Source organism: Mus caroli, unplaced genomic scaffold (assembly GCF_978045245.1).
Source record: "Mus caroli unplaced genomic scaffold, Mus_caroli_1 scaffold_1, whole genome shotgun sequence".
Lineage (NCBI taxonomy): Eukaryota > Metazoa > Chordata > Mammalia > Rodentia > Muridae > Mus > Mus caroli.
In genome coordinates, this window is record NW_028227256.1 from 150,640,667 (window position 1) to 150,666,616 (window position 25,950).

The 25,950-nt window shown below is 44.6% G+C and overlaps 1 protein-coding gene across 1 annotated transcript in view; it reads right to left on the reverse strand.

The window, feature by feature from the left end:
- Nucleotides 1-19,936, reverse strand: part of Lamc2 (laminin subunit gamma 2) — a 62,206-nt gene extending 42,270 nt beyond the window's left edge. The window contains exons 1-2 of the mRNA XM_021170094.2: nt 19,632-19,936; nt 486-674 (exon numbers count right to left, since the gene is read on the reverse strand). Coding sequence (XP_021025753.1) covers nt 486-674; nt 19,632-19,710 — 268 coding nt within the window. The 5' untranslated portion in view covers nt 19,711-19,936. The remainder of the gene's footprint in view (nt 1-485; nt 675-19,631) is intronic.
- Nucleotides 19,937-25,950: the final 6,014 nt, after the last annotated feature.

Sequence of the window (25,950 nt, forward strand, 5' to 3'; positions counted from 1 at the left end):
GAAAGGTTAACCTACCTACCTACCTACCTACCTACCTACCTACCTACCTACCTAGAAAAATCAACAACCTGCCCTCAGGTGTGGTAACATTATCTGTAATTGCAGCTACTCCTTGGGAGGGAAGATCAGGAATGTGAGGCCAGCCTAGAGAACTTAGGGCTTATCTCAACATTATAAACATTTAAAGGGGAGTACAACTCAGTGGTAGAATACTGGCCTATCACATACAAGGCTCTGTGTTAAACTCTCATTACCGAAAACAAAATACACAACCCTCTGTAGTAAAATTCAAACCAGCTGACTCTGATGAACCTGGCTCCTTCCATTACTCCCAGGGGTCATTGTTAAAACGACCAATGTCTGGTGGGGGGGACCCAGCTGTGCAACATCTCTCTAGTCTTATTTGTTCCCTAGTCCCTCCTTTCCCTCTCTCTCTGTCCTTCCTTCTTCCCTCCCTCAGTCTCCTTCACCTTCTTCCCACCTACCTTTTGAGTGGCAGTTGCAGGGTAGGCAGCGGTCTCTGTCTCGCTGTCGGTAAAACCCCTCCCTGCACCGCTCACAGTGAACCCCGGCTGTATTGTCATTGCAGTTAAGGCAACGGAACCCGCTGCCTGTCTGTCGCTGGAGCTCCTGATCAAAGACGCATTGCCTGGACTTCCCATTGCAATCACAGACTAGGGAAGAGGAAACAGAGACACTGTCAGAAACAGAGATCAGAACCTTCCAGGTTATCATTATCATCTGTTATGCATGGCCTACTACACATTGACTTAAAATACTTAATAAAAGGAGAGTGATGTGGGCTATTGGGGGAATAATCAGGACTCTTGTCCCACCTAAAGGAAGCAGCTATCAGATAGTGCTGGGGTGATCATTGCTTGGGAAACATGGATTCAGGGTCACCAAACTGTCCAATTGCATAAGAGAAGCCAATAAGCTTAGGTGATGTTTTTATATGAACATTCCTGGTTGGAATAGCTGCAGAGAATTCCCTGTAAGCACTGTGTAAACCAACAGAACAAGTTGGACTCTCATGCAACTCTCTAGCAGCTCATGCTGTCCACCGTTGAAGAAACACAACAGTTGTCTCTCAACAGCGTCAATGCTGAGTGGCCGAAACGACCATCTGGACTGGTCCTTCTCATCCCCACTTGTGTCTTGTACGTCCCTCCCAAAGCCTTGTCAAAGAAAACCAGCATCCAGCACTGGCCAACTCTGTGTGTGGTTCTAAATGAAAGTCACACATGGAAATAATTGACATAGTATAGTATCTGAAACACTCAAAACATTTTAATCATGGTTTGTTAGAAAAGGTGATGCGCCTTCAAATCCAAAGAACTGAAACATTTCTTTGAACAAATTGCCTTTCTCTCCTGTGTTGTGGTTCAACTCAACCCCTGGGCTCTGTAGATGCTAGGGAAGCACCCTACCAGTGGGCTATGTCGTCAGTGCTTTGGGCAGATCACTTTGACTTTTGCATCCTGTTTCCTCGTCTATAGATGTGGAACAGGTCAGCCTTCTGGCACTCTAAAGAGGATCCATCCGAGTAAGGACCAGCCAGGACCCTTGCATGGGCTCATTTTCCTTCTTCAGAAGAAACAGGTTAAAAACAGCACTTAAAGGTGAGGAAACTCGACCCAATAAAGAGCTGGGCTCTGAACCCAAATCTTTCTGTGCTGTCTTCATTGGCCCTGAAGCCTTGATGTGTGAGGCAAAGCCTTGGTGTGTGTGAAGCTGGCTTTGGAATATCCAGAACTATGATTTAACCAGAGTGCTGACCACAAAGCTGGCAACGGTGCCCTATGTGCTTAGCAGCTGTCCTGTGCAGGCCCTATCCACCTCTGAAGCCACAAAGGTACTGCCATCAATCTCATTGGCCTCCTCAATATGTCATACCAGCCCAGAGCCACTCTGTCTCTTTTGAGTATTACATGTGTGTTCATGCTTTTATGTATGGCATGCTACTACATGTATTTAGAGCACAGAGGACAACGTTTGGGAGACAGTTCCTCTCCTTCTACCATATGGGGCCCAAGGATTGAACTCAGGTCCTTGTGCTTGGCACCAAGTACCTTTACCTACTGGTGTCTTGATCCCTTGATCAAGGGTTTCTGGGGCTTACATCCACGAGCTCGGCTGATCCTCCCATCAATGTTTTAACCTCTCTGTTTAGGGGATGGAAAGGTGAATGCTCAGAGCAGGTGGCCACTGACCACTTCCCTGATTGGGCCTGGGGCAGCAGGGGAAGGGTTAGGATGTGCCCAGCCTTTGAGCACATCACGGAATGTCAAAAATTAACTCTCTCTCTCTCTCTCTCTCTCTCTCTCTCTCTCTCTCTCTCTCTCTGAGTGTGTGTGTGTCTTTCATGCGTGAATCCAAAGAGCTCCTGGGGTGCAATCCACCAGGAGCCAAAGCAGTGTAGCCAACTACCCTACATCCCTCAAACTCAGGGATCCACTGCTGTGCCTCCTGAGTGCTGGGATTAAAGGTGTGCACCACCATGACTCTTCCAAACCCCACTTTTCAATCTCTTTATTTAAAAGACAAAAATTGCCTGTGCTACTTCAGGGCCTGAACAGCTCAGCTCTTAACCAAGCCCTGCTCCGAGACTGGACACCTTTATTCCAGGGACGAAGACCAACATTTCACTGAGTTTACCGTGTTATGAATTTGTTCCCAATTCAAACTGCCGGAGGTATTTGCTTTTTATTTTTTTGTTTTTTTTCCCACAGAACCACTGCCAAGTTGAGTCTTTCCCAACTACTACTGGTGAAACTGATTTTTTAAATCTCCAACAGATGTGCCACACAGCTGTCACATGCTGTGAAATTTCTACCAAGGGATGGGTACAATGTCTCATGTGTTATGCACACCAGGCAACTGTCCCTGTAAGGCTGTGCTGTCTTACGAGCCAGCATCTTTCCGGCCCCATGCTTCCAGGAGCTGTCTCTAAGCAACTACATACTCCTGTCTGCTTCTCTAATTCAGAGCATACTGCCATTTTGTTTTTGAGATGGTCTTATGTAGCCCAGGCTGGCCTGGAACTCAATATGAGCTGAAAATGACTGTGTATTGCTGAGCCTTCTGTTCTTGTCTCCCAAGCATTGGGACAATAGGCATTTGCCACCACACCCCACGGACAGACTTCACTGGAGGAGCACGTTGGCCTTGAAGGTCTGCATTGCCTGAGAACTTGGTGACAATACTCCCAGGAGCCTTGCCTGCAAGACTCTTTAGTTGCCAGGCTGGGCTGCGGTTAGTTGACCTGCACTATATTGAGGCTTCACGCGCTCACATCCAGACGAGAGGGAAAGTCATCCTATTGCATCTTTTGCTTGCAGCTTTTTGCTGCCATTGGTGTATGCTGGAACCATGGCTTCCTTCACATTTTCTTAGACTGATGTCCCTAAAACCAGTGACCACTCACTCTCTCAACCAGGAGAGGAAAAAAAAATCACATTTTAAATTCTAGAATATTTATAACATAGCTTGTGGGAGTCTTTTTCATTGGAGGCCATTTCTTACTGACTAGCACCATGAGCTCACTGGTGGCCACAGGGCACCCACTAGGCTGACTATGCCAGAGGATCAATGGGAAAGTGGTATTCACCCTCTGAGGACAGAGACAAGCAGCCAGCCGGGGCGAAGGGCGACTGTAGTTGGGGTTTCCATGTATGCATTTCAAAGAAAATAGAAATCTGGATTTGTGTAGGAAATCTATTGCATTTTAAATATTTGCCCAAATATATTTTTAAGTATTCTCCACCCCCCCCCCAAACAAAGCAGCATTAAGGGTAAAGGGCTGTACTTTGCGTCTTACTTAGAACAGACAGGAAATAGGAAAATTAAAGCCTGGGGGCATCACGTAGGGCTAGAAGCTGGTTCATAGTAGCTGTTTAGTAGTTGGGAATGAACTAATAAGTGAATGCTCTTTTGAATTTTAGGAATCCTATCGCTGCATGTGGAGGCTCACACCTGTAATTGCTACACTTGGGGAGCTGAGGGAGGGTCAACAGGAGTTCTTGGCCAACCTGGGCTATATAGTTCCAGGACAGCCTGAGCTACAGAATGAGGTTCTGTTTTAAAGAAGGAAGGAAGGAAGGAAGGAAGGAAGGAAGGAAGGAAGGAAGGAAGGAAGGAAGGAAGGGACGGAGGGAAGGAGGGAAGGGAGAAAGGGAGGAAGGAAGGCAGGTAGGCAGGTAGGCAGGCAAGCTAGCCGTAGATGTAAAGTAGACATATACAATCTTAGTAACCTAGGACTCTAGTTGGATTGGGCACGAACACCCCTCTCCCTAAAGATGTACGTGGCAGCCTAGCTCCTTTACCTGCACACACTGTGTAACCACAACCGTCTCCAAACAGTGTACCCAGACAGATGCCCTGCCCTGCCCTTGCACCAGACTACATACACACCCTTCTCTGGACAGTACGACACTTGTCTTTCCCGACACAGACACCAAGCTAAGTCAGCTTCCCTTCAAATATGGTGTCTATTCTGAATGCATCTAGGTGTGAGGACCGGGAACGACTGCTCCAGCCTGAACTGGGTTTTAGTGCATGCACAGGAAGGCAAAACTTTTTCCTCAAGTGAATTTTCAGGGAAAACCCTTTATTCACCATCTTATGTCAGCATACTAGACATACATATGATGAAACTCAGTTGCATTACGGGAAGGGACATACACAATAGAAAAATGATTATACGACCCTATCATCTAAATAGAAAACTGCTTAGGCTAAATCTCCTAGTTAATCAATGTCCTCCTTCTCTTCAACTCCAAAGGGAAACTCCAGATCAGCTCCAAACAGTAAGCAGGACATGAGTGCCTTCATTTACATGGCTTGATGCTCCCCCTCCCCCTCTTTGTTTTTACAATAAGTTTCTTTGCTACATTTGCAGACCTCTGTGAGCTTTGATTTCAACTCCTTGAATAAGCACCTGGCCCCAGTACCAGCCCTGGAGATGGATGCCTGTGCGTCTACCATTTAAAGAGCATCTATCCTCACCTATCTGCACATGTATTAAGAATACAAGTTGGCAGTCACTCATCCCTATTCTTCTCCATAGGAGTCCAACTTAGCTCAATCTTAGAGAAACATACCTAAACGGAAGCCCATAATACATTCTGAAATAAGAGGAAATTCTAAAAATGTCTTTTTTATTATTATATGTTCCCTTATGTCTAGGTGTGTTTAATTTTATGCCTGGAATTTTTCCACTTTTATTTTCAAATTTGTTGCTGTTCTAACTAACTTTGACCCATATACCTTCCAGCTTTTGTTGGGAGTCCCTGACACACCCCCCCACACACCCATACACACCCACACACACGTAATGGCAGTGCAAGTGAGACAAGTCTTGGATGCCGTTGAGTGAGCAGCAGCAGGCCATTTACCTAGTCCTCTCAGTCCTGTTCAGTCCACTCTGGACAAATACACAGAGCATCTAACGTGAGCCATGCTATTCCAGGCTCCGGGATGCAGCAACAAGCAAAACTACACATGTCTCAGCCCTCAACGGGTTTCCATGGCAGATCACCAAGATAAACGAGTAACGCACGAAGAGCATATTAGGATAGTGATATTTATTAACGGGGAATATAAAAACCAGCAGGCATAAATAAATGTAATATTGTATATATTCACTAAATACTTATCGAATTACCCATGTTTTCCAATTTCCCCATGAGCAGGCCTGGGTCCAGGAGTCAGCATTAAGACATTATTACAGGGGCTAGAGAGATGGTTCAGTCAGCAAAGTGCTTGTTATGTAAGCATGAAGACTTGACTTTTATCCCCAGAACCCACATTAAAAATATGGGTGTGTTGGCATCCCAGCACTGTGGAGGCAGAGATGGGTTTCTGGGTCTTGTGGGTCAGGTAGCGTAGCCTAATCAGTGAGTTTTTGGTTAATGAGAGATTGTCTCAAAAAACCAAGAGATTGTCTCAAAAAACAAAAACAAAAACAAAAAACAAAACAAAAACAAAAATCCAAACCGGCTTCTGAGGAACAATATTATCTTCTGATCTCTACATGCATGAAAGCACACACATACATGTGCATACAGACACATGCACACAACTTAAATAGTTAAATATATGTATATGGATATATATATATACATATACATATGCATATACCAGATGGGTGGGTAGATAGATGATAGATAGGTAGATAGATAATAGATGGATGGATAGATATGATAGATAGATGACAGATAAATAGATAGATGATAGATACATAGATAGATATAGATAGGAAACATTACATGAGAGAACACAAAATCAGAGTTGGGAAAATGGCTCAGCAGGTAAAGATATTTTGCCACCAGGCATGACAACTCAAGTGCACCCCTTGGAACCCACACTGCGGGGAGAGAAGCGACTCGAATAAATTGTCCTCTGACTTGCATGTATGGGCTGTGGTGTGTACAGCTCCCCTCTGTCACACACACAGTGAGAGAGATAGAAAGACAGAGAGACAGAAAAACTGATGAGGGGAAAAAACACCACAAAATAAAAAGCACACATGAACCCTGGACATAGGACTAAACCTGGGCTGTCCACCACGCTACATCCCGGTCATTATTTCTTTGCCTATCATTCATGCCACACCCTTTCCAGGCTGCAAAAATCTCTTCAGATTTCATCTGCTTCTCTGTCCCCTCACTCGAGCTCTTGACAGCCAGCCAGGTTCTCCCCACAGATAAAGGAATGCAATTTATCAAGTTCACCTCCAGCCCTAAACAAACACTTCCGAACCGGAATCGGTTTACAAAGATTTCCACATATTTCTGTACGTCTAGTAAAGCGTGGGTGGCACCCGGGTCTGTGTGCTGTGCACGGTTTCTAGGCTGCTGAAGTGTGTGTTATAGTGATAACTGTAATAGCTTGGTCGCTGACCCTCAAAGTGCTCCTTAGGAGAGGCCCGCCAGGCAGCCAGACGTGCAGGTTAGTCTGCCCACCACCACCCACGCTCTTCAGGAGAGCAGATCAAAGGAGCTGGAAGCCTCTTTAACAATGGAGCCTGGAGCCTGGAATTCCTCTAGGCTCTTCCCAGAACTCCCACCCCTCACTAAACGTGGTCTCTGGCAAGTCAGGACAGGAAGTTAAGGGGCAAAGGCTGGTTCCAAGCCTTAGACTTAGGAGAATGAAAGGAAACAGAAAATGTTTCCTAGGGCTGTACTCTGGGTGAGGAGTAATCACCACTGGGTGGGCACAGATTCATCTAGTGCTCTTTTTAAACTTCCCAGGAGAAAATATCACCTTCTGGAGCAAGCAGCTACCAGAAATCGTACCAACATGGCACACCTCCGCTCGTCGAAGCTACAATGAGCCTCTCTATTGTGTGAAACTTAGAAGCAAGCTCTGAGCCAGGTGTGGGCTCAGGCCTGTAATTCCAACAATCAGGACGCTGAAGCAGGAGGATTGCTCTGAGTTAGAGGTGAGCCTGGGCTACATAATCGAATCTCTTCCAAACACGCAACAGATAACAAAACCCACAAAAACCAATAACATATACACTCAGCTTTTCACCAGGGTACAGTGTGTGAAGTCACGGTGCTTGTTAGTGGCTTAAACGGAATACCAAAATGAAAATCTACACATTCCTGAAACAACAACAACAACAACCACCACCCTGTGTATTTTGGCCCATGTCAGTTCCTCCTGTAACTCTCTTTCTCTTGTTCCCTGGGTCTCAACACCTAGATTCTTGCATGAGTTCTGGAACCCTGAGCTCTTTGCTGCCTCTGGCCTTCAGATTTGCCATTGCCACAGAACTGGCTGGGTGCCCGAAGAAACATAAATCAGATTATGACCTGCAGTGGCTTCTTTCTCCCTGCTGGAAGCAATCCTCACCACATGACCACAGAGCTTACCACTTCCATATATAGCACATCTGTGGGCATTATCCAGTCCGTGTCTAGCGTTTCTCTCTTGTCCCTTCCAGTGGTACCCACTTCACTGTTTGTCACTGTCGTTGCTAAGATATATGGGATGGATAGACAGAGAGAAGTAAGAGAGCAGAACAAGAAATGAAAGAAAAGGGAGGGAGGGGTGTGATACAGGCAGGCTGAGTATAAGAAACACCATTCAGGGGCTGACGGGGATGCTCAGTGGGTAGGGGAGACTGCTGCCAAGAGCACAGGTTAGGATCAACACAGGATCTATTGTTATGGGAGAGAAGATTAAGCCAAGATGAGAAAGGATCTTCAAATGCTGGGAATCCACTTTTACCAAAACCAAAATGGGGGGGTGAACAAAATCAGGGGGTGAGCACCAGGTACTCACATGGTGCATAGACATATATGCAAATGAAGCACCCATACATGTAAAGAAAAATAAAATACAAGTGTATGCACGCAATGTGTGTGCAGGTGACCTCAATTCACAGAATCCACCTGGTGGAAAGAGAAAAACATCTCCTACAAGCCATCCTCCGACCTCTACATGCTCCACCATGGCATGTACACAGCCACAGCCACACACACACACATAAAACGCACACACACTAATCAAACAAATAAGCAACAGGGTCTCCAATGGAGGAGCTAGAGAAAGCACCCAAGGAGCTAAAGGGGTCTGCAACCCTATAGGTGGAACAACAATATGAACTAACCAATACCCCCTAAAGCTGTGTCTCTAGCTGCATATGTATCAGAAGATGGCCTAGTCGGCCATCATTGGGAGGAGAGGCCCTTGGTCTTGCGAAGATTATATGCCTCAGTACAGGGGAACGCCAGGGCCAGGAAGTGGGAGTTGGTGGGTTGGGGAGCAGGGTGGGAGGAGGGTATAGGGGGCTTTCAGGATAGCATTTGAAATGTAAACGAAGAAAATATCTAATAAAAAATTTTAAAAAGCAAATAATTTAAAAACAGAAAAATCAAATTAAAAACCTGAACCTACAGAGAACTACAGAGAAATCTACAAGTCTAGGAATGCTCTTTGACATTTTCCAAAATGTATTGCTGGGGATGTCGCTCAGTGAGAGGGTGTCTACACATGAAGACCCCTAGGTTTCACCCCAGGAACCACACAGAAATTTCCCCAATAGAATAGACATTAGTTTTTGTTTCTATTTGACGTTCACCGTGAAAATGGCAAATATTTCACCACCACCCCCCAAAAAAAAACCCAACCCATCCACGGCGAGATGATCTGAGAAAAGACTCTAGTTAGGAAGGTATTTTCAATTAAAGGAAGGTCTGGAACTTCAGGCAGGTTGCCTCTAACACCAGAGGAACTATCTTATCTCTCTCCCGGGCTTACCATTCTCCCTGGCCTGTGAGACAGCAGCCACGGATGGGCAACAGGCCAAGGGCTGTATGAAGGCGGGGCAGGCAGGGGTGTGCGGCAGGCTGACGATGGCATGAGCTCAGCAGGCCCTGTTGGGGCAGCCTGCCCTGTAAGCAGGACTACCTCAGGAGCTAGGCATCCGAGCGATCGAGCGGCAGGTTTGAACCTGACAGCCTGCGCAGGCCAATGTTACGGAGAGCCTGGCTGTTCCTGCCGCCGCCGGTTCAGCTGCTGGGTACAGGTTCTGTATCATAACTTACAGAGATCTCCCGTGACTCAACCCAAATAGGAACATTTAAGGTTGACATTGAGTTGTCTTCCCAATTTAGGGACGGGTGTCTGCCTTCTGTCTCCTTTCCTCCTCCTGGGTTCCCTTTCTGAGACATCAAATCCCCCGCTTGCTTTCCTCAAACCCTCTTCTCTTCGGCAGCACAGGATCAAGCTATCAGGTTTCCTCCTGGCCCTTGATCTCCGCAACCAAGTCTTGTAGAAGCTTACGTTTCCCCAACTCCAGATGCTGGTTTATCAAGACTCGACCCTGAGACTTGTTGACTGCTCCCTCCATAACGCTCTCCTGATCCCAGGCAAGACAAGGTTTTCATAACCACCGCAGGCGTCACCTTCCCAGCACAGTTCTCCAGCCCAAACCTCATCTCCAACTTCAGCCATCCGCTCCACTTCTGAGCTGGTTTCATCTTTGGACAAAACCCATTTAAAACTAAACTCAGAAACTAACCATGATGGAAGACACCTATAATCCCTGTACTAGGCAGGCTGAAGCAGGTAGAACAAGAGTTTGAGGAGCCAACCTGAGCTATACAGTGACATCCTGTCTCAAAACAGCAGACAGGCAAACAAATGTAATAATAAAACCCCTCTGCTTCAAGTCAGGTGCTTGAAGCCAACCTCAGAACCCCAGTGACAACCTTCTCGGCTGCCTCTAATCTGTCCCACATCAGTGTTTAACCCACCAAACAGCTCAGGTGCACCCGAGTCTGTCTCCACTCCACTGTGGACATTCTCAATCCAACCCTGAGCAAATCAGGACTGACCCATTTTCTGACTCCATGAAGCCTTTCTTGCTTCTTTCCTGACAGAAAATCTTGCCAAAATATAATTTCTCAACTCCTCTCTGTTTAAAGCTCTCTAATGCCAACATTTTCCTCGAAGATTATAAATTAGAATTCCTTCACATTGCCTACAAGGACAAACATGATCTGGTCCTATTTTTTTTTTCACCCTAGCTTCACAAAAACTCCCAACTGAGGAGTGACTATCTAACTACCTACCTATCTTTCTATCTTCCTATCATCTACCTATGTATGTGTGTCTGTCTATCTACCTATCCTCTATCTTCAATTTGTGTATATTTATGTATCTATCTTTCTATCATCTATCTTCTATGTATGTATGTATCTATCAATCATCTATCTTCAATGTATATATATATATATATATTTATCTTTTTATCATCTATCTTCTACGTACGTATGTATGTATCTATCTATCTACCTATCTATCATCTATCTTCAATGTGTGTATATGTGTATGTATCTATATTTATATCATCTATCTTCTATGTATTTATGTAGGTATGTATGCATCTATCGATCGATCTGTCTATCTATCTATCTATCTATCTATCTATCTATCTATCTATCTATCTACCTATCGATCTATCTACTGCAGTGAGGACTGAGCCTACTGGTCTACCACAGAGTCTTACATTCTTTTATTTTGACAGCCTCATTCACATTGCCCAGGTTAGTTTTGTATTTGCTCTAATAGCCCAAACAGGCCTTGAAACTAAGGTCCTTCTGCCTCACTTTCCTAAGGAGCTGGGTTTGAAGAACTTCTAGCAGCCTGGCGTATACTGTTTAGTTGATATCCTTCTTTCCGATGCTTCTTACAACTCTTGCTTTGTAAAGGAAAGCCATCATGGGGAAGAGTACTGAGTTAAGGTAAGAAAAATTTCAAATAGCCCTTTCCTTTGTTCAAAGAAATTACACAACATTAGATGTTAATTTGTCCTCTTAGACACCACCCCCTACTTCAGAGTTAAAGGAAGGGTCTCCTGCAGCAACCCCTCCCACCTTTGTTTACAACTCTTTTATAATACTGTCAAGCAAGGGATGTCTCAATAGTTCTGACTATGTTAGCATAAAACAACTCAAAGAAAAAGGAGTGAGGGAGGAAGAGAGAGAATGGAATTCAACTAAATGTATGTATGCATGTATGCATGGATGAATGGATGGATGGATGGATGGATCTACTGCCATCCTCATTTCCAAGAACTCGCCTATCATGAGGTCCTGCAGGAAGAGACTTATCTGGACTGAACTTGGTAAATAGGGATTAGGTTAAAAATACTTACTCCCTTTTAAAACACTTGCCACAGGCTTCCCAAAGTGCAAGAGCAATGATCAGAGGTGTCCTTTTAGCAGGGCTCTGTTATAATGTGCTCTTTTTTTGTTTTTGTTTTTTAAGATTTATTTATTATTACATGTAAGTACACTGTAGCTGTCTTCAGACACACCAGAAGAGGGCATCAGATCTCATTACAGATGGTTGTGAGCCACCATGTGGTTGCTGGGATTTGAACTCAGGACCTCTGGAGAGTAGTTAGTGCTCTTAACTGCTGAGCCATCTTTCCAGCCCTCATAATGTGTTCTTAGATGCATTTTTACAACTATTCAAATCACACAATCCTTATGAAATTCCAAAGCAAAACAAGCCTGTCACTTGTCACTTGGTATCAACTGCACCAGAATCTTTGATCCTGTCTGAAAAACTCAGATTTCAGATCTGAGCGGCTTAAGATGAAAACATGGCCTTCTGCCGTGCTTATGTGTGATAACGAGAGGTTCATGAAGACTTCCTAGTTTGAGAATCTCCTCTATGAGACATCTCTTTCTGAAATCAGAATAAATATTCAATCTAAGTAAATAAAACAAAGTATGACTAGTTCACCCTTCAAACTTGTCTTGAACTTTATGGCTTAGTGTGTGAATGTCTGCTTCCAGTTTAATCCCTTTAAAGAATGATACAATTTAGTGTATAATTAGAATACGGGTATTTCCCTCACCAAGAGATCTTTAATGGAATTCCTTTTTTTTTTCTCTCTCTCTCTCTCTCCTCCACTTTTTTCCCCCAGATGTATATTAAGCCAGCATAGCCAGGACTGCTGAGATGTCCCTTGCCTGAGCCATGTGCTATCCATGCAGTGTGGTTGAGGCCACAGCAGAACACAGAGGATGGACAGGGTCTGAGTGTCTTATCACTCCAGCAATCCTGGATGATAGAACATGAATAAGTCTCTTCAACTGCAAACAGTCCACAGTGACCAAGAGACAAGGAGATGCCCATGGCCACACTCTTCTTTTGAATATGAGCTAAAGAAGGTTCCTACCTTCACTATCAGTGCATTAAACATGTCACAACCTAGGCTTAGAATCATGTGTGTGACTCAGTCTGGTGACCTGGAATTCTTACCTGGGGCACCTCCCATAATACTTCATAAGGACACCAGAGCCCAAGGCAGACAAAAATTTCCCCTAAATCCCTTATTGATTTTTTTTAAGCAATAAGTTTTCATAGATAAATATCAGCCACAGTTTCTGGCTATCACTACTATATATGCTTAAATAAGTATGTGTCTACTATGCACTGTGACATGTCTCAGTTTTATCAAATGGACAGCTGTAATTATTGTGCCTTTATGAGGTTTGGAAAATGTGCATAGAGAGCATTTGCAAGAATCCTACTTGAAAAAAATCTAAACTTGTATTGCTTGAAGTCAGAAGAATCAATTAATGGGCTCTTGGGGGCTTAACTACATGTATGTACCCACCAAGGGAAGCAACAAATAGCCGAAGAGAATGGAACATAGATACTCCACCAGGTGGTAGAAGCAACAAGTCCTATACGTCAGTGGGTGAGAACGCTGCTTCTCCACTTCTGCTTCTTAGTCACATGAGCCGTGGCCTTGCCTTGGGTCTCCACAGAGCTCAGAAGGCAAAGATTCCTACCACATCCTGGATGAGGTAAGAGCACAGGTTAGGGAAGAGAAGATTAAGCCAAGATGAGAAAGGATCTTCAAATGCTGGGAATCCACTTTTACCAAAACCAAAATCGGGGGTGGGGGGTGAACAAAAGACACCAGGTACTCACAGGGTGCACAGACATACATGCAGATGAAGCACCCATACATGTAAAGAAAAATAAAATACAAGTGTTAAGTGTGTGTATGCACGCTATGTGTGTGCAGGTGACCTCAAAGACCAGAACGGGGCATTGGATCCCTTGGAGCTAGAGTCATGGGCAGTTGTAAGCAACCTGACATGGATGCTGGGAGCTGAAGTCAGCGCCTCTGGAAAAGCAACTTCTGCTCTTAACACCTGCGCCATCTCTCCAGCCACTGAAATCAATTTAAACAAACTTATACAACAAGAATGAGAAATAAGAGGCTGGAGAGGTGGCTCTGTGGTTAAGAGTACTTGCCACTCTTCAAGAGGATCTGGGTTTGGTTCTCAGCATCCACACTGGGTGGCTCACAATCACCTGTAACTCCAGCACCAGGACTCCACAGAAGCAAGTGGCATACAGACACACAGACACACATGTATACACATAAATAAAACAAAATGTTTTTAAAAGCTTCCATAACCCCCTCTTATGACTAAAAAGGAATACATATATATACATATGATAGATAGATAATTTGGGAGGTTGCTTTTGCTTTTTAAAAATGAGAATAAGTCAAGGAGATTACCTTGGGAATTAAACATTGATGTACAGGTGAGTCTTGGCCCTGTTACTAACTGTAGGGTTCTAGCTAAGGCAGTCTTTGGTTCTCAACTTCCCTGGCATACATGCATTCTTCTTGCTGAACCCAACTTGGCTATGGGAAACCAGGCAGTGATTTTACCTCCCCAATGATCATCATCCTTTCTTAGAAAACAAGAGGTTGCATAGAGATCTCTTAGGTCCACTCTCATTCAGTGTCCGATACACTCTCAGTGCCTGATACACTCTCATTCGGTCCTGTGGGACTAAGCAAGGTTACTTCAGAAGGAATGGAGCTCCTACTTAGGCCCTGCCCTGCCCTGGACAGGGATAAGCATGTGGCTCTAGGAAACAATGGGGATGTGTAAGCCCTGTTGTAAGACGTCTTCCACATAAAGTGCAGCTCAAGGTTTAGATAATCTGTCTAGTTTTGAATTTGTTGTGGGAAATGATTTGGCTGCAATTTGATTTTCTTTTCCAACACAGAAATGCATATTCCCATGATAAATAAAATACAATCTGGACAAGATACAGTTGGGGGTTCTGTAATGGCTCCGCTCTGCCTGAGGAAGGCTGGGACACAGACCCTTGGCTCCGTGATCTCCATCTCTCCTCCCATGCCACAGGAGGGGAAGACTGCAGCCAGGTGTTGGCTGCTGTTGGAGGAACAGCCGCCACACTCGCCTTCTTTCACAGATGTGCTGTGAAGATGCATATGTTTGTTCAGCAGGGAGGGATGTCTGCAGACACATAGTCACCCACAGGCACCGAAAAAGACAGCTTTTGGCTTTGGAGGTGGTTCAAACATTACATCATCTATCTAGGGCTTATGTTACAACACAGCCCCAGGAATGCCTCAGCAATCTGCTAAGCTTCATTTGTAACTAAATTAGAGAATTCCAGAACCCTGGGGCTCTTGGTTCTGTATTGCTCTGAGAGCAATGATTCGGGTCTGGTTTCTTACCTTGCAAATTTCCCCAGAAAAAGAACAAATGTCAGTATGGTTGAGCTACCGAGGACTTAAATGGGAAACATTCCTGGAATTGTCTCAATGGGGGTAATTTCATATCCTGACTTTCCCATAAATATGATCACAAATCAACAGTCTCATCGACCACTTAAGCTAAATCAACTGCCCCAGTTTAGGATGCCAAAATGAATGTCCCCAGGGGACTTCCCAGCTTACATTCTCTATCCCTGTTATATGTGTGTGTGTATGTGTGTGTGTGTGTGTGTGTGTGTGTGTGTGTGTATATATATATATATGTTTAATTATTCCTAGCCGGGGTGTGGTGGCACACACCGTTAATCCCAGCACTTGGGAGGTAGAGGCAGGGGAATTTCTGAGTTTGAGGCCAGCCTGGTCTACAAAGTGAGTTCCAGGACAGCCAAGGCTACACAGAGAAACCCTGTCTCGAAAAACAAAAACAAAAAACAAAAAACAAAAACAAATTATTCCTAGGGGCAGTGTCACATTTAAGTCATTTTTAAAAATCTTATATACTACTTTCTCAATGACTTAAGTGTTATCTGGGGAAGACATTAAGCTAAAATTACCTCACTCAATATATTGGATACTTACCACTAAGAAAAATGCCAAGTCGTCTAACAGAACACCTCACCTCTAATCTCACAATCATGAGTGTTGGAAGCTGTCACAGATAAGTTCGAGGTGACTGCTCTGAAGATCACAACGCGCTCCAGAAATCTTTAAACCCTTTAACTGTTTTAAAAGCCCAGTATTTTCAGGGGACAATAGAAAGAGATTCAAAGCCAAGCACAGTAGCTCAGACCTAGATCCTGAACACTCAGAAGATAGAGGCAATAGATCATGAGCTCCCTGGACCACACAGTGAAACCCTAGCCCTGCCTCCTCAAAAAAAAAAGGCTCAATGGAATCACATCTCAAGGTATCTGAAGTAAGAAACTGTGTGGAAATAGCTTTAAGAAGACAAGCATCAGTGCTGGAGAGATGGCTCAGTGGTTAAGAGCACTGACTGCTCTTCCACAGGTCCTGAGTTCCATTCCGAGCAACCACATGGTGGCTCACAACCATCTGTAACACGACATGTCCTCTTCTGACATGTCTGAAGACAGCTACAATGTACTCATATACATTAAATAAATAAATGAGAAGAAGAAGAAGAAGAAGAAGAAGAAGAAGAAGAAGAAGAAGAAGAAGAAGAAGAAGAAGAAGAAGAAGAAGACGACAACGATGACGACAAACATCTGGATTCTGAGTTTGAGTGTAAATTACCTCATGGATGCAATTATTTCATGAAAGACAAATCAAAAGTATGTCACTTTATACGTTATATGACTTTAAATATATTCATGTGACTCACTAAGTTAAACACAAAAGAGACAAATGGTTACTACATATATGCTGCTAAGTGTTTTCAGAATCAGGCTGGCCTTCCTTTTGGGAGGAAGAGATGAGAGATTCAACTTCCATCAGAAAGTTCAAGGCCACCTTACACGTTTTGGGCATGTTCTTAGGAGCAGAGGATTTGATAAATCACTATGTGATGCGTTCTAGTGAGCAACGAAGAGCAAGGAGGGCTGACATGAAAGCCAAGAGTTGAAATTCTAATCTGGCTTAGGTTTGTGTCTAACGTTTTACCTTCGTTGTTGGGTAAGTCCTGGAGCAGGTCTGCCTGAACAGGATGGAAAGCTTAACACCTTTCTTGGGCTGTTGAGAAGAGATGAAAGAGAAGCCCTGAAAGTCCCTAGAGATACAATGTAACAGGTCCTCACAAGTTTATCAGGTACTTAGTGGGTTCACCAAGTTCTTTAGATTGTGCCTTCTGAGTTTCCGTAGTCTCTTTCTCCTTGGGTGTTTCACTACCATCATCTCTCCCTTGGATTAATGCAGTGGCCTTTTATTTGGCTTTCCTCACTTGACTCTATCCTCTGAGCAGTGACCTCTCTAAAATGTGAACACGCTCAACCATTACTGCCCACTAACTCTCTGCAACATTTCTTTGCTTACAAGGTGTCCTATACCGCCTATAGCATATAGCTCTTCATAGTCAGATTCGCAGCTACTCTTCTATCACGGTCTTCTCTGCATCTTGATCATCTCTAACAATACCTCCCCCAGAGATATGATCCAGACCTTTGAGGACACATGCCATAGTCTCTCACCAAGGCATGGTATGTGTCTCCTACTCATTGCTGTGCATCCGAACTTACAGTACCTGTACTCCAGACTCTCTAACAAAAAGTGTGGATGGACCCAGCTGTGCAAGGCGACTCACAATAGCCATCCTTTTGCCAAGTCTACAAGCTTGCTTACTACTAATGCTTTCATTTAGCAGATGAAGAACCAGACTTCAAGCAGTTGAAGAGCCTGAAAAGTTACTGAGAACACTGTGATGGTTGAACAAGGATGACCTCCCCATAGGTTCATATATTTGACTGTTTGGTTACCAGCTGGTGGACTATTTGGGAAGGATTAGGGGATGTGGCCTTGTTGGAGGAGGTGTGTCACTGGGGGTGACTTTAAGATTTCAACCCCCCCCCCCCAGCCAGGCCTACTCTCTTCCTCTGCATGTTGCCTACAGATCAGGATGTCAGCTCTCAGCTACTGCACCCTGCCATGATGATAATGGACTCGCCCTCTAAAACTGTAAGCAAGCCCCAATTAAATGTTTTCTTTTATAAGCTGCCTTGGTCATGGGGTCTCATTACAGCAATAGAACAGTGACTAAGACAGGCATTAACAAGCGAATAAACCAAAAAATTTTGCCGGGTCAGGCTGACTCTAAAGCCAGTATTTTAGGTGAGACCAACCCTGTAAGTCTCAGTAATTATATCTTAACCATAATTTCACCTGCAAGAAATAACCAGGAAGCAACATCAGGACTTCAGACTTTCGCAGCCCACAGGTGCAGCCCACAGGATGCCTGGATACAGGTCACTTTGGATTAGGACAGGTATCATACTTTTTGCCCAACTCCTTGTATATCCCAATGTGACAAAAATGGAAAAATATAAATGATCTACCATAATGACACAGTCTCACTTGGCTCCCAAATAAAGCTGTTTGAGGAGAGAACCTGGTATCTCAAGCAATCTGTCCCTAAGGAAGGGGAAAGTGCAAAAATGAGCCTACACAGAACTTCTGACTTTGTGTTTGAATGGACTGCTTGGGTACAAAGTCTGCTGTTGAACCTGACTTTACGAAACAATTGATGGCATCCTATAGATTCATTTTTGTTATGTAATACCAACACACATGTATGTATTTAATTATAGCCAAGAGGAAAATTGCTGTACTGAATATATGTGTGTGTGTATATATATATATATATATATATAATAATTTTATAATGAGGTCAAAAAAGCTAAGAACACCTGGATCAAAGGTTCTGCCACTGCCAATAGCTGCCTGGGTGGCCTTGTGCAAAAACACTGCCAACTGCTCATCTTTTCAATCAAAGGATTCTTAATTGCTGATCCATTTGAAGTTACTTTTAATTCTAATATTCAGAGATTGTTTTCACTCTCGGAATGTTTTCTACTAGGTTTCAACCAGTTTATCCTGACTCAGGGGGAGCCTACTCTACATGACCACTTTCATACATTTTTTTTGTTTTAAAGTTCATTTTACATATCTGAGCTACACAACAGGTTTTGATAGGACTAGTGAAATGATTACTATTGTCAAGAAAATGAACATGGCTATCATGCCAGTTACTCCTTTTTGGTGACAATTATACATGATCGAGCATCGTGGCCTCCGATCCCTGGCAGTGGTGACTGGAACACCATGGAGAGCAGGAAGCAACAGTAACCACGAATGTGAAAAGTTGGGTGATCAGAGGAAAGCGCTTCAGCTAAGTGACAGAGAAACCCCCCGCACTAGGTGTCATCATACTTGACAGGACACACGCACTCGAAAAACAGTCGCTAGGTTCTCACAGAGTTTTGTTTATATGACCTTAACTCCTCAGGACATGACAGCCACCGGGTGCTCTCGGTAGGAGTAAATGTTACTTGAAGTTTGAGTCCAATAAATACCTGGGAGGTGAAACTGTTCTTAGAAGTAACACTTGCAGGTTCGGGTATTACTAAAACGCTTAAAGTTCACGCTCTATCTCAAAAATACAACATGGATAACAAGGGGATTATGGAAGTTCTGTTTTTAGTCTGTGTGGTGCTGCCGGGCATGGAAAAAGTCCCACCTAACTCCCACTGGTAAATTACAGGGACCGGACAGTTTAAAGACTAGCATGTTACTGATTGAACAGGTGTGGAGGGGTCCCCTGTTGCCAAAGAAACGAAAGGGAGGGAATTGAAAGAGGAATGGCTTTAGAGCAAGGAATCCTTCAGCTGGCACAACCCATTAGCTTCGTGTTTTTAACTCCATTGGTTTTATGGGAAAACTCCTGTCACTTTAGAGCGCGACTGTACAGGAGCCCCAGGTAGGGAGGAGATGGGCTCTTTGCAGATCCTTGACCTGACCGAGTGTGGATTCTCGAGGTGAATTCAGCCAACACCGTGTGCAGGGAAAGGCAAGTTGGAGGCGCGGTGGGAGCACTCACCTTCCCTCCTGGAGGTGGCCTGGGCTGCGGGCAGCAGGAGCGCGACACCGAGGCAGCAGCTGAGCCAGAGCGCAGGCATGGCCGGGCCGCGCTCCGCCGCTGCGGGTGCCTGCCGGGCGCCGAGTCTTCGCCCTGCTGTGCCTTCCTTTTCCCTCGATCAGGTGTTTTATCGACTCTTCTCCCTGACTCAGTCCTGACAGGAAGAGAGCCGGTGTTTCGGGGCGTGACTCACCTGTGAACAAGGAGGACCCAACCCTCCGAGGCAGACAAACACTCAGCGCACGCCGAGCAGTAAAGCCGCTCGCTGCGGCCCCGGGCTCCCCCCTCCGCAACCGGGGAGCACACCTGGCCCCGCCGAGGGCGTGGTGCTGAGGCTGCGGTCCAGAGATCCTTCTGGAATGTGCCACATCCCTTCCCTCCACCCGCACCCCGCAACACACAGCCGGTCTCTCCTGGGGTGGTCCTGGGCAGAACTCAAGGTTGTAGATATCAGCCACCCCTTCCTCAAAACCGGAGGGGGCGAGGGAGTCTCAAGGGCACAGACATCCATTCCAGTCACAGTCGGAAGCCCCCTCCACTCTTAGTCTAAAACACAGGCAAATTAACCAGACTGAGGGGCCCAACAGGATCGATCCTCTTCCCTCTCATGGTAACTTTTATTCTGAGATACAGCACGTATACATACCTCTGATTTTACTCACTTCTAAACACACACACACCTCAGGGTGACCCAAAGATTGCTCTCCTGGGTCTATCTACCCCCTTAACCTCGAACTAGCAAACTCATTAAGCAAACTCATTAAACTGTTACGAACTAGTTCACAGTTGATATTCAACAAGCCTTCTGTTCATAAGAGAAAAAGGATATGGTTTATTAGTCTTTTAACATCTCAGAGTATATTTTTCACGCCATTCTCTCTGCCCACCCACCCCCCCACCCCCCGCTAGAAAATAACGTTAAGAGGGATAGTGCCAGCCAAGCCCGGTGTGAGCTGAAGTGAGTAACACCAAGTTGGGGAGGGGATGCAAATCTTGGCGTATCCCACACTGTCCTGGGAACTTCTTCTAGCTATAGACTTAAGATTCACTAGTATTTATGTAGACACAACGTATCCGTTACAACCAATAACCACTCCTTTTCCTCATGGTAAGGACAGCAAAGGCCTAATAAATACCCAGCCACTGACTAAATGAATGACTGTACCATAGAGAGTTCCGTAGCTTAACACTCTCAGATAACTAACAATGTAATCCATACATATTGTCAAAGGGTGTGAGAACTCCCATTTCTAAGTGTGATAGTGACCAGTGTCGGCTGACCAGGAGAGATGTGGCTGGCTTTGTACAGAACATGGAGTCTGAACTAGACAGCTAGTTCTAACCAGGAAGGAGACAAAGCATTGAAGAACAACAGAGGCAAGATAGGGCACTGCAGACAAGTCGGCATCTCTAAAATCTAGCACAAAATGAGCAACAGAATGGACATTCTAATTTTCTTAACCTAGACTCAACTCTCTTCTACTCTGTCCAAATAATGTGAAGATTCTTCTCAATCGGAATCAGTGCCCAGCTACTGCGAACACTTCGGTTCCTTGAGAGCAGGCATCTATAATTTTTTTTTCTTCCAGTAGCAGCTATGTGGTGGACAGAGGGAGAGAGAGAGAGAGGGAGAGGGAGAGGGAGAGGGAGAGGGAGAGGGAGAGGGAGAGGGAGAGGGAGAGGGAGAGGGAGAGGGAGAGGGAGAGGGAGAGGGAGAGGGAGAGGGAGAGGGAGAGGGAGAGGGAGAGGGAGAGGGAGAGGGAGAGGGAAGCTGCAAAGCCAGGCAATCTGGCTTCGCAGTTCATAGCACTTTGATAGTCATAGCACTTGTTTCTGAGTGCCATGATCCTTGAATATCTACCATCCACTAACTGAAAATATTGATACTTCTTATTTTAGAAAAGTCCAGGTCCACAGTGTTGGAGGAGCAGGGCATAGGGCCCTGCAAAATCAAACCTTAAAGGCAAAATTTGTTTTTTTAGCCCAGATTTTCATTGTCTATCATATCTCAAATGCTTTCATTTTCATCTGCTACCCTCTTTAGTGATAATAATAGTAACAAAGAGACCTATCTGTCATTTATTGCTGGCATAAATAAGTCTGGCATACATAGTAGTCCTTTTAACATTCAGTAGAACCCTGTGAATGAGGTATAGTACCAATGTCCCTATGCCACAGGCCAGGAAAGGTTAGGCAGCATGCTAACAATGGCAAAGCCAAGCTGCAAAGCCAGGCAATCTGGCTTCGCAGTTCATAGCACTTTGATAGTCAGATTAAAAAAGTGCCGTAGAGAAAGATAAGCTCACAATACTGAACGAGCTGAGTGCAATCTAAGGTTAGTCATCAACAGCCATCAAGGTATGGCCAACGTCCATCACAGCATGGCCAAGACTGTGGACTCTTGGCATTCATCCAGGAAACCAAGTCACACAGGAAACCATGCACAAATCCTTGTGATTTCCCCAAGATGTTAGATCTGAAAAAACCCACTAGTCACTTGGGCAGAGGGAGCCAAAAGGCAGCAGGCATCTTGAGTCCAGATCAACCAGTGCCTCATTTCTGTGGACAGTGCAGGATTCTACACCTTCAGCAGGCACTCTCCTGTCGGACTCCATATCTCATTCTTCACCCATGTAAACAATCCCTCACCTTGGGCTTGAGTCCTCTGCTTGGGCCTCATGCCTTTTATTCAGGGGTCAAAGCCAAGGCTCTGGGTCCCCATTCCAAATCCCACACTTGTCATAATCAAGGCAAGTTATTTGGGTTTCTTTGAGCTATGGTTTCTTCTAGAAAATGGGGAAAATGATAAAATACACATCTAGTAGGGTTGTTGAGAAGTGCAGATGAGTTAATGACAGAGCTAGGAACAGCCCAGGCACTCTATTCCATGCCCTACAATAATATACTCACTGTTGCAACCATTAGTGGTGGCGGGGCAAAGCTGCTGTCGCTGTCTGAGCACCAGCCAGTCTGGTTTTGCCACCAACAAACACCTTATGAGTAAATGCCTTGCTTCAACCTTTTTGCTGATTTTAATTTTAGTTTTGAACTCCAGGGACCCTATTGTCTTAGTTCATGTCTAAATCACCCAGATTCATTTAGTTATTAACTAACTTGCGTTTTTACCATTTACGTAGCTCTCTGCCCACAACCCCCTTCCCTGGCTAGCCTCGAACTCACTGTATATGGAAGGATACCCTTCAGTTCCTATGCTCCTGCCTCCACCTCCTCCTAGGATTATAGGCGTGGTCCACCACACGATCCTCAAGCTGGAAATTCCATACCCAGATGTGCTTGCCTAAGGTTCAGTGCTTCCTGAACGGATTTAAGCTTGATTTAAGGTGGACTGAGGTCTTACATTGCAAGCAAAATATAACAACATGATAGGTTACACTGTATTTTTATGATTAAGCCTTAATATGTGACCTTTCAAAAAGGCAACTGTTTGACACAAAGCTGTTCTCTTTTTTCAAATCTAGAAAAAAGTCAAACTGATGATCCCCCTCTGCTCTAGAAAAGAATAAACTATCGATCCACAGTGTATCACAGACGACTCTCAACGTACGGTGCCAAGCAAAAGAAAGCAGACACAAAAGACAAGAGCCTATGCTATTCTGTTTGTAGGAAATTGTAGAAATGTAAATTTTACAAGACAAGAAAGCAGATTATATCTTCCTTTTTTTTTTTTTTAATTAAAATTTTAGCCCAGGCTGGCCTCAAACTCGTGATCCTCCTGCCTCTGCCTCCTTCAGCAAATCCTACCGGCGTGCGCCACCACAACCGGCAGATTATATCTTTCTTGAGTGTTCTTTGGGGGATGAAAGAAATATTCTGAAATACGATCACAGTACAAAGTAACTTAAGGCCTCCAGGGATAGCTTAGTTGGTAAAGTGCTTGCAAGCACGAGGATCTGAGTTCAATTCCTGGAATCTACATAAAAAAACAAAAAACAAACAAACAAACACCACAAAAAACCTGGGGCTGGTGGCCCTAACTTGCTATCCCTGTGATGGAAGGTGGAAGCAGGCAGATCCCTGGGACTCTGTGTCTGGCCAGCTCAGGTAAATGGGAGAGCTCTGGGTAAGTGAGAGGTCCTATCTCAAAAAACAAAATAACTGCCACCTGAGGGGTGATATCCCAGGTTATCATCTGGCCTCCACATTTAAATTCACCGACACACACCACACATAAACATTTAAGCACACGCATACAGGTAATTTAATTGTATACCTAACGTCATTAAGTTTGGCTTGCTTGTTTAATTAATTATTTATTAATTAAATTAATCAATTATCGATGTACTGAGGGTGGGGCATATTAGGCAAATGTTCTCCCCAGTTGCTATACACCCTGTGCTTCAAAAATTGGTAAACTTGGTAGAATATGAATTATGTGTCAGTAAAGTGATATTAAGGGGGTGGAGCTACAGTGATACCTCCCTGATTCTGCAGAGGACCCAAGTTTGGTTCCCTGCCTCATCACATCAGGCAACTTGTAACCAACTTCAGAGAGCTGACACCTCTGGCCTCCTCTGGCACTGGCACCCACTCACACAGATACACACATAGACATAGATACCAGATTAAAAATAAAAATAAAATAAGACTATTTTAAAGGAGGGAGGCCTCAAAAAGCTGTATTTGAACATTAAGTTGAGATTGCAGTCAAATGTGCAAGAGCTAAGCCACTGCCAGAAACAGATCAGCAAATTCAGGAGCGAAGCCAGCTCTGCTGCTCTGAGAAGCTCGAAGCTGCCATCTTAGTCCTTGTGGCCGAAAGGGTATGTGGGAATTTCAGGAGGACCCCCTCTTCCGGTTCATTTTGGTGACCTCTAAAGGTAGCCATGCCTCTCCAGAATATTTGCTTACAGGTACGAATTTCAAACCCAGCTTTCATGCTCCCAAAGCTGCCACCTTCACTTGCGTCTGTCCAGCCACGTACCGGAAGGTTCTGGGGCATTCCCATTGGGCGTGGCTGCACCGCTGAGCCCTGGAAGTCCCCTTTGGCTGTTATTGTTGTGGTTTTTTTTTTTTTTTTTTCCAATTCAGCCATCACCCAAGGGAATTTTCTTTTTACAATGCTGTGTAAATCATTTTACAGAACTGTCGCTTCTCCAAGACGCCGAAGCCCCAAATAGAATTACAAGTGACATGTTGTTTTTTGCCGCTGGTTCCATTATTCCCTTATTTAACTTTCCGCAGGAATGCCTGGCATGTCACCGGCTTTTAGACTCACTTATGATAAAACACTGAAGCACCGGCTATTAGCATGCCAACTATAGAGACTGACTTGTGGGCCCCAGTTCCCTGCCCTCCAAAAAGTGTCCCCCAGAAAGTTCTAAATATAGCACCATTCAAATTAGAATTTCAAATGTAAAAACACAGAGGTTAGGAGAAAAGAAAAAAAAGAAAAAAAGAAAAGAAAAGAAAACCAAACGAATTCCGGCTTTGTTCTTAATGGGTAAAGGAAAGTGCCCTTAAATGGAAATGGTTCAGTGTTTCCTGGATCGGCTGCACACATTCTCCCGGGTTGGCTGCACTCCAGGAAACCATATTCCCTCAAGCGGAACTCGAGCTGAAGCGGCACAATTCCACTTTGTGCAGCAACACATACAAAGTGCTCTCAGCAGGTTTCAGAGCTCCCAAGAAGCCAGAGCAGAGCCTAGGGGAGCTGACACTGTGTGAGGTTGGCTAGTGGTACAGTTAGCCAGAGAAAGTGGTGGGAAATCAACACACACACAAGCACACACACACACATCACACTGCACACGCACACACTCACCAAGCACACACATACACACAACACACACACTACCCACAACTTATTTGCATCTCTTTTGATGTATTTCCAACGGGAATATTCATTTTTGGTATAAGGAGACATGGAAAGACTTACCTAGGAAAAGACATAACAGACAAAGAAAACCAAACCAAACCCGAAGGTGAGCAAAGTCCTGAAAGAGACATTGAGTAGATGTCACCCAACAGAAGTTAATACTTCCTTTCATATCTGTCTATCTGTGCCTCAGACACAGACTGGAAAGAGAGCCAAAGACCCAACTTGGGTGACACTCTCTCCTGTGGTGCTGTGGTGTGTGTGTGGGTCAGGGCTGATCCCCAAGCAAACTTGACAAGGCAAGTTGGAAGTGAAGTGGTTACCCCTTCATCAGAGTCCTGACTCCTGCTCAGGGAAGGTGGAAAGGATGTTTCTAAACACACTTGTAAATTTAAACAGACAGCATTTCCACCTTTCGTAACTCGAATGAAGCATTCAACCGGG